This window comes from Aulostomus chinensis, chromosome 15 (genome assembly GCF_037954235.1).
Source record: "Aulostomus chinensis isolate RoL2024-O1b breed Wild chromosome 15, RoL_Achi_v1.0, whole genome shotgun sequence".
Taxonomy (NCBI): Eukaryota; Metazoa; Chordata; class Actinopteri; order Syngnathiformes; family Aulostomidae; genus Aulostomus; species Aulostomus chinensis.
The window spans coordinates 2,714,584-2,728,262 of record NC_141334.1 but is presented as its reverse complement, the minus strand read 5'-3'; the positions used below and the strand labels follow the sequence as shown (position 1 = coordinate 2,728,262).

Sequence of the window (13,679 nt, the reverse complement as noted above, 5' to 3'; positions counted from 1 at the left end):
GGCGGAAGAGTGGTTTCCTCATTCTGTCCTGTCCACTTTTGACATTACAGAGCAGCCAAGAGGAGGTCCAGACAAACATCGGTTTCCACACTGAGGAGGAAGAGGACACCATTCTGAAGATCTCTCTCTCTCTCTCACACACACACACACACACGCACGCACGCACGCACGCACGCACGCACGCACGCACGCACACACACACACACACACACACACATACGTGCAGCAGCTGAGTGACCATGGATGTGTCTTGTGAATCTTAGGTTGATCCATTCACATCATGTAAAGACGTCACATTATGAGTTTACAAGTCGTGGTTTGTCCTTCGTCGTCTGTGAAAAGCGTTATTTAACGACTTCTGTGTCTGGCGGGGAAAAATGGCCTCGGTGACGTCACAGTGGCGTCATCGAGGCTGTCGGCTTGGGCTTAGAGACGAGAGATTTTAGAAGAAGTCTGATGAAAAGCGGAGGTGTGCATTTGAAAAGACGGGTCTGTGTACGACAGAGGGAGGCTCTGATTAAGGACACCATCCAGCTGCATTGTGGGAAATGTAGGATCCAGGTTTCTGGAGTCCTTGGGTCGGTGTAGTTCAACCTCTGCTGCCCATTTTTGTTTCTTAATCTGACTTTTGTGAGTCTATACAGAAGTGCAGTACCAAATAACAAGCGTTCTACTTTTAAAATCATATTAAACCTGGCCAATAATAATAATTCTGACATTGATAAGTATCGGTCTGAATTCTTTAGATAGTAAGTACAAGTTCAGAAATGATGTCAGCAAAATGTTATTATCAAAAGTAAAAGTGCTCACATCATATTGGTCTTATATATGTAGGACTTTGACTTGAACACGTGAGCAGCGTTGTAATGTAAGCACTCAATACTGCTGAGTCGTCTCGTCCAGGATTGTTGTCATAAATACAGCAGAGCAGAACGTTGCTATGATGGTTGACATGGTTCTTCTATCACTTTTTCATTCACCATCAAAGTTTATATGTGCAACTTTTTGTCCGGATTGGCCCTAAACGCCTCAGAGGAGTTCATATTGCTCAGTTGTGCGTAAAATCGCCACCTAGTGGACGATTAGCACCAGATTTGAAGTTTTCGTGTGGTTGCGCGTCAGCCAACGAGCCCAGTGGAGAGTCTGAGGGAGGCCATGATCAGTCGAGCTTTAAATCATCTTATATGTAACATGATGAGCCACGAACACTTGAACCTGCTTCACACTCGCAATAATACGTGTTTTAACTTGTTGAGTTAAATTAGTTAAATGTTTATTAGTGATACTCATATTAGAGGCAGAGCTGGAGGCGGATGTCAGTGTAAAGGCATAATGTCCTCATTGTCCGTCGGCCCCAGAGACAGACAGGAGCTAGGGAGCTGAGACCGAGGCTAGGTAGCTTAGCACGATGAATGCTAGTGGCTGGGAAGTGTTAGCGTCAGCTAGCTCAGGTCCAGGTTGCTGCAGAAATCCTCCTCCTCCTCATGATTATTAGCAGAGCAGTCGCTCTTCTAGTCCTCAACAAAGGTTTGGCTCTGTTGACCCAAGTTCCACACTGTTTTAACTACTTAATTACTTCAACACTGGACTTAAAACCAAACAAAATATTAATGTCTTAACAATTAACATGTCACGCTTTTTTGAGTTGACACAACACCCGACCAACAACACAGCTGCCCCAGCTGCTGTCGGTATGTACGTCAAACATCCTGACGTCATTCCCATCACAAACTGCACTCAACCAAATAAAAATGTTTAGATGATGTCACAACCATATGTAAAAATTAAACTCACGTGTGTACAAAAACTAAACCGAGCTAAGCAACAGATGTGGCGGAGGCTTGACTGGAGGAGGAAGAGATTCCCCACGACTAAGACTGCCTCCCACACAGACACAGGTACTGCAATTCAGGAGGGAGGCGTCGACATCACGGCGCCGATGGCCTGCCGGGTGGCAGCTCGTCCGCCTCTGGAGAGAAAATCAGACCAGCCTGGAATGTGTTTGTAGATACTGGTGCGTGTGGAAGGCCAGTCAGCTGCTGAGTTGTAAAACTGTGATTGAATGTTGAATTCTGCTGATGTCAGATCAATCAGGGATTATTAGCAGATTATGAGCAGAACTAGAGGCGGCTGTTCACTGAAAACAGGGACTGTAATTCACTGAATTTTCACAGTAGATGATAGAATAAATGATGTCACTTGTCGTTGTCGTCATGTGACCGTCACAGAGCAACACGTCATCGCCTTCGTCAGGTTTGCAGTGAACATTCCCCTTCACGCCGCTCTGGATCTGATTGTACTGGAAATGTACCTATGTTTGATTGTTCACTCACATCATCACCGAATGTTCACCACGTCGTCAGGTCCACCTGTGCGGTGCGACAGCTCCGCCTCCGCAGAGATCCCCGTCATTTCTGAGCGACACCGTTCTTCCTGGAGTTTGTTAGTCTGTCAGAAGGATGACACCAAAATTATGAAGCCGACTTTCACCAACTTTAGTGAAGGGGGGCGTAGTCTGGGCCGTTGAAGGACCCTTAAAATTTGGGAGCAGATCTTTGTAACACGGTGAAAAATATCATTTTTAGTATTTGGTTTGGCTGAAGTCTCTTTAGCGGAGGGAGCTTCTCTGCAGGAGTGTCCTTCAATGGTTACTGAGGTTGTAATTTACTTCATCTCAACCTCAGGATGCACCGTGAGCGATGTTTCGACACTAAAATATTGATATTGTGTTTGCAGGTCGGTGCAGGAATGATTCTGCAATCCACTCAATGAACCAGGCCTGTTGTAAACACATCTCAAGATATTTCAAAGTTTTGTTCTGTGCTAAAATATCAGTAAATTCCATTCTGGTAAATTTTGGAGCTTTTTACGCGTCTTGCCAACACAGCTAAAGCTGGACGACCTGGCTACTTCCTGTTCGCTCTCCGCCAATGAATATGGATCCATCATTTAACCGTGCGCTCCCTCACACTTTCCGAAGAACTTGTGATTCACTCGGTGTGAATGAAATTGCCAGTCGGCGTTCAGGCCCCGTTCACAACCTTGCTGACCAGACTAACAAAGGCTCGGGTGCCGTAGCGACGGCCGGTGGGCCGCTAACGTGCCAGCAGCTGTGCTGAAAGGGCTCACTGTGCTGTAAAACAATGAAACCTGCAAAAACCAGAAGCTCAACTGCCGTTTGATGCAAAAACCAAGAGAAGTGACAGAAATGTTGCTAATTTTGCACTAAAATGATGTTGAACATGTATATGAATGTTATAAACGTCGTCCGGACCAGAACCCATCAGATCATCTTTGCACTGAAAGCACAAAGTGTTTCTTTTCTGATCTGATCCTCGTCTTCTCAATCTGATTTCTGGCGAAATATTTTTCTTGGTAATAATTTAACCGAGCTTTTGAGCACTTATTTTGAAAAGGGACGATGAGATGTAGCATAAACGCAGAGATGTTCCTGCGTCTGGATGGGAAACTGAGAACTTTTCTGCAGACTTTTGTACTTCCTTTCTCCGATTTCAGAAATGTTTGAATTGTGTTTGTTTCTCCGCCCTGTTTATTCTCCTGCTGATGAACCCAAAAGACACTGTAAAAAAAAAAAAAGAGAGATCAACAAACTTCAATAAAATTGTCAGTTATATTACTGATTTCTTCTGTCTGGTCCAGAAATAATTTAGTTTCCAACGGTACATTTGTTTGAGGGGCGGGGCCACGGCTCTGACGTCACAAACCTCTCTGGCTGTTTCTCCACGGACACAAAGCCTCCATAGTTCCTGTTGTTACAGCTGCTCCACTGTAGGTTTGAGTCACAAGATTTATCTAACAGTGTTGCCATGACAACCAGAGTCAGAATTCTGATGGGATGTCGATGCCAACAATTCACCATTTTCAGTCCATGAGTTAGAATATCCTCAGAGATCAGCGGCAACCCTCCTCCTCCTACTCATCCCCTCTTCCTACTCCTCCTCCTCTTCATCCTCTCCTCCTCCTCCCGTCCTCCACCTTCTGTTCCGCACGGCCACTGCCAAGGACAAGGACAACCTGCTGAGGTGACCTCACTGGCCGCCTGGGATCTAATTTAAAGCTCCGTCCACACATTCACGAGGACAGAGAGGAGCTCTCATGGTTCCTCCAGCTTAAAGAACGCATCACCTTATTGGGCCCTGAGAGCGCCGCCTGCTCGGCTCCCTCGCTGCAGATCTCGAACACAACACGCCTTTTATGTTAAGCAACCTCCAGATAAATGCATCAGATGGAGGATGAGTGCCTCTCCAGTACCGTCACATCCTCCTGGTGGCGCTATTGTTGACTCTCAGTTCTCTTCTGATAATTTAGATTTAGTTTCAATCGGATGATTAATCCTTTCATCTACTTGAGACGCGTTCAGATCAGTACATCCAAACTCATTGGATTCATCCAAACTCATTGGATTCATCCGAACGGTTCCAACTGTACATTTCGTCTTGCTCAGTTCAGAATTCATGAAGGACATCGGAAGCTTCCCCCCTGAAACCACCCTCTTATTGTCAAGGCATTAAAGAAATTATTAGCAGCTCTACAGTCAGAAATGGTGCCTCCTCCATCTCTCGATGAGAACTGTTTAAATTTGAATAAAGAACATTTTTCTGTAGTTTGGCAAAACTATCTAAACAATTACACAAGAATCCCCAACATGCTGAAGGAAGTAAGTGAGATAGGAATCACACCTCTTCCCCAAAATCTGGATGAGAGGAAATGTAGTTCTTTACAAGAGGAGCTGAAGATGATTTATGGTGAAAAAGCAGAGGGCGACGTCCAAGGTGCCTGGAGAACCAAAGAAAACTTGAAGTGCCAATAGCGTCTCGTTTTGTAGCTTCATCAGAGTTATGGACCGAGGAAGAGGGGAGTTTATAAGATCGAGTCCAAGTTGGAATGGAATGAATGTAATTTCTTCAGAAGTATTGTTTCTTTTCTTTCTCTGCCCACAAAAAAGGGAGCTTTTGAAAAAAAAACACCTCAACGTACCGCCTCCCCTCCAGGAGGTGGCGGTAGTGCGCACATACACGCTCGGTTTGCAAACTCCGTGAAGCTCGAGGAAGAAGACTTGCGGAAGTAAGCGCGGTTGTTAGCAACTAGCTAGCAGCGCCATGGCGGCAGTGCGCAGCTTACGGGTGTCGGTGAAATCGGACAGCGGCACGGACCGCTCGGAATCCGAGTCGGACTCCGAGTCAGACAGGGATGCCCGGGAAGCCGAACCAATGGAGGTGGAGGAGGGAGAGCTGGAGGCGGAGGACATCTCCGTTAACCGCTCCCTGAAGGAGCTACTGCCGGTAAGGCCTTGTCAGACTGCGGACAGGCGTCTGCTGCGTCCCGCCAGAGCCGCGGGAAGTGTCGGCGTGTGGTAAGGTCGACTCCCGGCTCCCTCCGCGAAGCCCAGGGCGGGGGTTGACTGTTCACCCCAGGCTACCTGCTCTCAGCACCGCGTAGCCTAACCGGGTCCTTCCGAGGGGCGGATATCGGATTCGATGTTTCGGTCACTTGTTGCTGTTCGCGTCTTCACGTGTTTTTACAGCCGAACTCTCCTCGGGACGGTCCGTGATTTCAGGCAGGCAGGAAAACGAAGTGCTTGGAAAATAATAAGACACTACTGATTAATTAATCAAACACACAATTCATAACGTAGTTGTTAAACAGAGCTTCCGTCTGTTGCTGATATTCTGTCCATTAATCCAAGGTGACGCAACGGTTGGTAAACAAACCACACACACAAAAGTAGTCACGCTTTCATTCATTCATCTTTCTCCTCACTCCCTCATCCTCGTGACTTCAGCTGCTCAGTGTCTGTTTTAGTGACTCTTCACTGTCAAAGCACAACAGACAAACTGGTGAACAATGGATTCAACTTTTATTGGAGTCTCAGCGTCCTGGTTTGGTGGCTAAACCTCAGAGGGGATGTGAGGGGAAGAAAACCTGAAGACTGGACGAAGTTCTGTGGCGCTGCAGAGATTTCCCAGCATGCCGATGGTGTTCAGTCGACAAAACAAAACCACACTGGAATTTGCTGCTTTTGTGTGTGTGTGTGTGTGTGTGTGTGTGTGTGTGTGTGGGTTTTTTTGACAATAGAAGAACTGGAGTGTTTGCAGGCAAAAGTTGAGGTGTATCATTAAACTGTAGACGATCCTGCCTCGTTTATCGTTGTCACAACTAGAATTTTTCTTCTTGGGCTCAGAAATCCAGTCACCCCCTCATCTGAAGGTGTTTTGTTTTGCAGGACACGAGCCGGCGCTACGAGAACAAAGCCGGAGCGTTTATCACCGGGATTGATGTCAACTCAAAGGTACGATGCTGACACACACACACACACACACACTCTCGATCTTTTGTATGCTCCTCTGGCGGTGCTTCGCCGCCATCGATGCACTGGCGTCCATCAGGACCCCCCTCCCCCCCGCCAATGTGGTCACTGACATCAGAACTCGGCTCCCTTCTGAGAGTCGTGAGTTAAGAGTGTGTCTTTCTGTCAGGAGGCAATCGAGCGGAAAGAGAAACGAGCCAGGCGTTTCCACTTCCACAGCGAGGTGAGCACCACTCAGAGGAACGTTTTCTTGGACAAAGACGCCATGAGGAAAGGTAAGATTCCGCCTGGCGGCCACCTGGTGTCTGAGTGGTCCGGACCGTCGTTTTACTGACTGATTCTTCACTCAACCTGCAGCGATCCCCAAACTGCGGCAGGAGGCGATTCACATGATGGGTGTGGATGACATGAGCACCCAGGATGTCTTTGGGTACTTTAAGGAATATCCTCCCGCGCACATCGAGTGGATCGATGACACGTCCTGTGAGTTCAACACACGCGGAAACAACGCGTTTAGCTCCAGGATGTTGGATGGGAGACGTCCCTCTTGACGCGATTCAGCTCTCATTGCAGACGCGTTCCTGTTGGACTCCTGCTGTCCAGCTGTAGCCAATCAGGAGACACCTTCTGTGCTTCACTCTGATTTTATAACTGAAAAATGCCCTCAAGACGTGATTCAGGTTTTAATGACCTCGTAAAAGATTTATTACATCATTTCCTGGTTGTCTGTCACATGAAAACCCAGTTCCAAATGAATTCCCTGCTGAACACCACCTGATCGTTTCCCAGGTAACGTAGTTTGGCTGGATGACGACACATCCATCCGAGCGCTCATCAACACCAGTCGGATGCCAGACATGGAGGCGAGTGCCACGGAGGAGACGCACGCCGCAGACCAGCTTGACGAGCAGAGCAAAAGTCAGTCAGCACAAGTACCTGCAGGTGCCAGTCAAAGGAAACGTCTGACTTCAGGTTTCTGCCTCGCAGGTCGTCGGGGTCGGGGGTCCGAAGACGAGGACGATGAAGAAGAGGGTGAGGTGGAAGAGGAGGAGGATGAGGCTGTTAAGAAGGGCATCAAGGAGGTTGAGGAAAAGGGGAGCAACGTGGAGGCGGAGCAGAAGACGCAGGGGGAGTCTGTTCAGGTACCCACGGATCCACATCTGATCTGATCCTGGAAAGAGCTCCGCCCATCAGGAGCTGCTTGTGGACTCATAGTGTTTCTGTCTGTCTGTCTGTGTCTGTGTGTCAGATGGACGACCTCTCACGGGCAGAGAGAGAATCTCTGCTGAGAAACGACCTGCGTCCAGCCATCAAACCCTTCAAAGGAAACAAACTCTTCTTGCGCTTTGCCACACAAGGTGATACATACACACACACACACACACACACACACACACACACACACACACACACACACACACACACACACCCTTGCCAGTTTACCTGTTTTTCTTCTCTCCTGTTAGACAGCAGACATATTTCAACAGTACCTGAGTATTTTCATTTTTCTCTTCCTGTATTAAACGACTCATTTGATGACTCATCCTGCACTCGCTTGTGCTCCAGTTTGTGTCCCAATGAAAATTCCCATCGATTGAGAAGTGCAACCTGTCCCTCCGTCACCTGAGGACTTTGTTTGAAACACGTAAATGTGTGGAAGCATTCTGACATGATCCCTCTCAGGTTACTGGAGCAGCTATGGAAACGCCCTCATGATGTCATGACTGATGACAGATTCTGCTCCTGTGTTTACTTCCAGAGGATAAGAAGGAGTTGGGCGCCGCTCGCCGCAGCCGCTACTACATGAAGTACGGAAACCCAAACTACGGCGGCATGAAGGGGATCCTCAGCAACTCCTGGTGGGACAAACCTTCTGAAGCCCTCATTTACTGGCTGATCCCATTTCCTGTTGTTTGTTTTAAAGGATGATAGGCTAACAGGAAGTTAGCTTGGCAGGGATTAGCTTTGATGATGGTTGAAGTTAAAATGCAATGGTTAGCAGTACAAAGCTAACGTTAGCTTGTGAAGGAACTTCAGCACAGTCACATGACTGCAATGTCAGTCCAACGAAGCTGAAACAGCTTCAATGGGGCCGACGTCCATGTTGTGGCCACAAGGTCGTTATTGGGCGTGTCTGAATGTGATGACATCGTTCTCCACTGGGGCGTCCACTGGGTTTGTGCTCTTGCTCTGCTACCCTCTCACTCCGCTGTGTCTCCAGGAAGAGGCGCTATCACAACAGACGGATCCAGCGAGACGTCATCAAGAGCAAGAAGCCTCTGATCGGAGACAGCATGGGACACACGCCACCGTACACACACCGACACTCCGGTAAAAATACACAGTAGAAGTGTCACTGGCCGGTCAGACGGGCTTTTAATTTGTAGGATCGAGGCTCTCAGGAAGTAGGGTGGATATTCATGTCGATGCTTCCTGTGATGCACTCCAGTCTTCGTCCTTGTCCTGGACATTGAAGACCGGCCGTCGGCTGCGGCGCGCTGCCGTTCTGCCAGGAAATGATGATTGCGACGTTGATGAGCTTCAGGTGCTCAGGCCGGTCCTCTGGGACAGAGCTGGATGGTTTACGTCGACAGGCCTCGTTTGATTCCCTTCTCAGGAATTTTCTTTTCTGTCCGTTGAGTGACGTCCTGATGTGGCGTGGAGCCTTTAGGAAGCTGGAGAACCTGCGGTCAGACACGTTTGGGGGGTTTGGTGATGTGGATACGTTAGTCGCCCTGCGGTGTTGGGATGATGTCAGCTGCTATGTAGTTGAATGCTCAGCAAACGTTTGCAGCGGCGCTCAAAAAGCCTCCGTTCAAACCGATTGTTGAAACTGGAAGTTGATCAGGTCTCATGAAGCGGTCGCTCTTCTCTCCGTCGTCTCTCGTGGTTGATATTTGTTTACATGTTTATTTATTTTCACACAAGTTGAATGAGTCAAAACAAACATAATGTGCTAGTTTTGACCGACTGCCTCTCCCCGCAGCCGACCTGGTCAACCTGCCAGAGGAGCCCATCAAGGAGGAGGAGGAGGAAGAGGAGGAGGAGGACGGGGACGAGGACATGGACTCGGACGACAGGGTGGTGGAATATAAGGAGCGAGGTGACAGAGCCGCCGCTTCACGGTCGCTGGGCACGGGGCTTCACGCCCGGGTGGAGCGCTCGCCGTCTCCTTGGTCTGAGTCAGATGAGATGGATTACGACCTGGAGCTGAAGATGATTTCCACGCCATCGCCTAAGAAGAGCAAGAAGATGACCATGTACGCTGACGAGTTGGAGGGACACCTGAAGAGCATCCGGTCAGCGCAGCACGCCGTCGTGTCATCCTACTTGTGTTTTAGTCTTGGTTTTAAATCTGTAACCGAAAATAAAAAATACGCCAAACAGCAAAGATGCCATCAGATCCTGCTGAAGCTCGGTGACGGTTGGGACGATGCAGGATGCTACGTGACGCCCGCCGGAGTGATCAGACTGTCATTATTATTATTATTATTATTATTATCATTGTTGTTGTTGTTTATTATTATTGTTGTTATAGTTCTTTGACAGTAAGGTATTGAATCAGCTGAATTTGCATGAGCAGATCATGAAACGTGGAAATATTTTGTGCTTCTAAGACGGCGCTCACGTCTAATTATTCTTTTACTTTGATGAACGCGAGCATCATGGCTGCCCAGCGGCGATTCACTGACGCGGTGTTCTGTCCTCCGGAGCAGGAACCGGATCGGTGAGTCGGGATCACAAAGCAGGACCAAATCCACGACACCCAGCAAGATGATGGACGTGCGGCAGCTGCTGGAGGAGAAGAGACAAGGACTGTCTCAGCACAGACAGCCCCCCCAGGTGGCCAGCAGCGGCAAGACAGGTGAGTTGTCAGAGGTCATCCACGAGACCTGATATTTGATGAAAACCCAACTGAACTAACAAATGCTTTTCTGCCTGTAGATGTACGGCAGCGTCTGGGGAAGAGGCGTTATTCCCCAGACAGGCGGCGCTCTCCCTCCCCCCCCTCCCCCAGAGAGACGCCAGCAGCCAGAGAACCAGTCAAAGATGTGCACCGCAGACTGGGTGTGGCCAGTCAGGACAACAGAGGCCTGTTCTCCAATTCATCCAAAGACAGAAAGACAAGTGAGCAACACGTCATCTTCAGTGTTGTAACAAACGTTAGTTACGTGACAACCGTCCCTGCACTGGAATCCTCAGTATTTCGTGAAGGAAAGTGAATTTCAGACTTCAGGCTCTTGTACACAAAGATTCCACAGTATCGGCGCAAACGCCAGGCATTGTTTACGTTTACGCAGTCGAATGGTCGCAGCGCTCCAGTGTGTGAATCTGTGGAACATTGGTGAATGTGTTACACTGACACTGGTTCGCCGCTGTCACCCTCTCCCCTGTGGCCTCCCTGTGCTGTGATGCAGATGGCGAGCTGTAACTGTGACACAATCTTCTTACCAAAGAGGCTTTTTTCATTTCCATCGTCGTGTGTAGGAGCAAGAAGCTGCCCGGCGACCTAATCCAGCTGTCACGGTCCCGCGGCGAGGCAGTTTACATCTCACTTGTTCCGTGTTAATTCACCACTGACCAGCCGCCAGCCTCGGCCGCTCTTTGTTTTTGTTCAGTGAGCGTTTTGTTTGTTTCACGTTGTTGTTGATGTGTGTCTTTAACCGTCTCCAGGCGGCCTGTGGAGCCGACTTGGCTCGGCTGATGATGACAACAGCGCCAGATGTCCCGACCGCCCATCGAGCAGCCAGTCGTCCGGCCTGTTCTCCCCATCGCGGCGCAGCAGCAGCAGCAGCAAAAGAGGAGGTGACAAAGAGGGAGGCGAGGAGGAAGAGGAGGAGGAGGAGGAGGAGGATGACTCGACGCTGCAGAAGATGTGGGGCGCCATGATCAAACAGAAGCAGGAACGTCTCACCCACAAAATGAAGAAGAGCCGGCTGGACAACCTGCCATCTCTGCAGATCGAGATCAGCCGCGACACCAGCGACGACTCAGACGCCTGAAACCGACGCAGCAGCTCAGTGAGACACTTGACGTGACGCACATCCCAGTGCCACTGTAACGCCACCCGCCATGTTGTGTTTATCTGCTCCGTGGATGGATGACTAGCGGATCTAGCAGGCACATTCCGGGGCCCAGATGAATCCCACCAGTATGTTTTCTGTTCCTGACTCATTCCCTCGAAAGTTTAAAGGTTATTCTTTGATTCTTGTAGAGCTCCAAATGTTGGATCAATATGTTAATTTATAGAAAATTGATCTCATTTGGCTCATTAATATGCCTTTTTCATTGCAGCCATTTTGGTTTGTTACAGCTGGTTAAAAGCACAGTTCCATTTAGTGTGCAACAGCCTCGTCACTGAGCCCGTCACCTCAACGGTAAGGGGCCTTATTAAATCGGAATCACCTGCAGTGATGCATCAAAATTGGCCTGTAAACATAAAAAATAAAACATTTTTATGGTTTCGGCTTATCAAACATGAAGATTTGATGTTTTACTCTCGCCAAACACAAAAGAAAATTGAATCTCTGGAAAGTTAAAACTGCTTTATTCACTATTTATGAGGGTTTCATAAGAAACAAGGACATGCTAACTTCCTTAGCATGAGCTGAAATGCTGCATCATTTACCTGTCGGAGCTCCAGGCACATTGTGAAACGGCGGGATTTGTTTCGGGATTCATGACATCACCCAGCGCCACTTGAGGCTCTTGGTTTTTTTTAAAGCCCCCCCCCCCCCCCCCCCATCAGCATCTGGATGCTGATGCCGAAATAATGATATCATGATACACATTTAATAAAAGTATAAGTTCCCATTTTTGTCTGGTTTGTCCAGAGTTCAGTCCAGCGACAGCAAATTTGACACAGATTTCTTGTCTGAAATCCCAAGTTCCACTCGTGTTGCCTTTAAGACTCCAGTTTGCTTCTTGTCTGCTGACTGTGATGATTGGGAGTCTGAGCCCCAGTGGCTTCATCTCACCATCCATCCATGCTCCAGTTGATGAATCGCATCACGCAGAAGGTCCTGATCATCCATCGTCCCCAGAGACGGACAAGAAGACAGACATCCTACTGTAGGGAGCTGAGACCCAGGCTAGTTAGCTTAGCACAGTGGATGTTAATGGACGGGAAGTGTTAGCATCAACTAGATCAGGCTCAGGATGTTGGTGTAAACCAGTAAACCTCTGCATCCTCTTATAAAGTTGGCCATGATTTCTTGCAGCAGTCCCTCTTCTCGTCGGCAACAAACGTTGATAACCCAAGTAATCACAGTGTTTTGGAGGTGCCACGTCAAATCACTACACCCAGTCAGGAAAGTAGTTCCGGCTATGTGTCGGATTCTAGCACTATAATGTCTCTTTTTTAAGTTGTTTCATAACTACTGTAGTTTTAATGCAGGCAAAACAGACCTATGCTAACACTTCCCATCCGTTACCATTCATTGTGCTTAGCTAACTAGCGTGGGACTCTTATCCTCTTGGCTGTCTCTGGGGACGACTGACGATGCGTTGGCGTGTTCCTTTACCAGCCTCAGGGTGAAATGGAGCTCCGTGGCCCTGAAACCTGAGAGCATTCGTTCCAGTTTTTTCAAAACTACTTTGTACATCATCATCAATCAATCATTCAATCCTTCCTACGTCACCGTGGAGACATCGTACATGCCGGGCCTTGATGTTGCAGTTTTGTCCATGTCTTTTGTCTCCTCCTGTGACATCACAAGAATTGAAGCATCAACCTTGGTGGTCATGTCAACGTCTTCTCCACCTGTTGACTACAAAGAAAACTTGTCCTCCTCTGCTTTGATCGTCTGTGGACGGGGGTCATGGGTCAACACCCCACAAACGATGGAATGCTTGTACATTTCATCTGCCTACTTTTGGTGTGGGTGGAGCTGTGAGGGTTGGTGATGGCGTCCTCCCTGTGGACGGTGGATTGATGGACATAAATCGAGAGTTCGAGACTCTACCTCCACCTTGGTTTCCAGAGCCGTCTCTGTGTGGCTGAAGCCAGCCGCTCACACAAACTCTTACATGTGTGGAAGTGAAGCAGAAAGAATGTGACTTGCGCGTCTGAGAGGTTTATTTTCAGATTTAATGTGGGACGTTTTCTTACTTTTTTAAAGTCATCTTGTGTTTATTATTGAGCAGCGTCTGTCTACAGCCGTAAACACTATTCATCGATAACATTCTCTCACACACACACACACACACACACACACACACACACACACACACACACACCAGGCTCTCGTGTTTATCAGTGTTGTTTAACCCTCAAGTCCAGACTGGTGACATCACTGTTGGTCATGAATCATTAAAATGTTGGTTGTTTTATATTACCCCTCCTTGATGT

General features: G+C 48.3%; 2 protein-coding genes across 8 annotated transcripts in view; both read left to right on the top strand.

Annotated features, from left to right (window-relative positions):
- Window positions 1–3,624, top strand: part of LOC147248223 (rap1 GTPase-activating protein 2-like) — a 78,398-nt gene extending 74,774 nt beyond the window's left edge. For all 7 annotated transcript variants that reach the window (XM_086179339.1, XM_086179338.1, XM_086179343.1 and 4 more), the window contains one exon: window positions 51–3,624. The gene's annotated coding sequence lies outside the window, so the exon portion shown is untranslated. The remainder of the gene's footprint in view (window positions 1–50) is intronic.
- Window positions 3,625–5,069: 1,445 nt separating this feature from the next.
- Window positions 5,070–13,673, top strand: ncbp3 (nuclear cap binding subunit 3). Its single transcript, XM_086179344.1, has 13 exons — window positions 5,070–5,303; window positions 6,245–6,310; window positions 6,498–6,603; window positions 6,686–6,811; window positions 7,118–7,246; window positions 7,316–7,470; window positions 7,578–7,686; window positions 8,088–8,187; window positions 8,550–8,659; window positions 9,315–9,627; window positions 10,045–10,193; window positions 10,274–10,456; window positions 11,003–13,673. The coding sequence occupies exons 1-13, from the start codon at window positions 5,121–5,123 to the stop codon at window positions 11,329–11,331; spliced, it is 2,058 nt and encodes a 685-aa protein (XP_086035470.1). The 5' UTR covers window positions 5,070–5,120; the 3' UTR covers window positions 11,332–13,673.
- The last annotated feature ends 6 nt before the right edge of the window (window positions 13,674–13,679 follow it).

What these genes read in the sequence shown, in the direction of transcription:
- ncbp3 (XM_086179344.1), top strand. Translation starts at nt 5,121, where the DNA reads ATGGCGGCAGTGCGCAGCTTACGGGTGTCGGTGAAATCGGACAGCGGC. An exon ending in CCCTGAAGGAGCTACTGCCG is followed by an intron (nt 5,304 to 6,244) that starts GTAAGGCCTTGT and finishes TTTGTTTTGCAG; the next exon opens with GACACGAGCCGGCGCTACGA. An exon ending in GGGATCCTCAGCAACTCCTG is followed by an intron (nt 8,188 to 8,549) that starts GTGGGACAAACC and finishes CTGTGTCTCCAG; the next exon opens with GAAGAGGCGCTATCACAACA.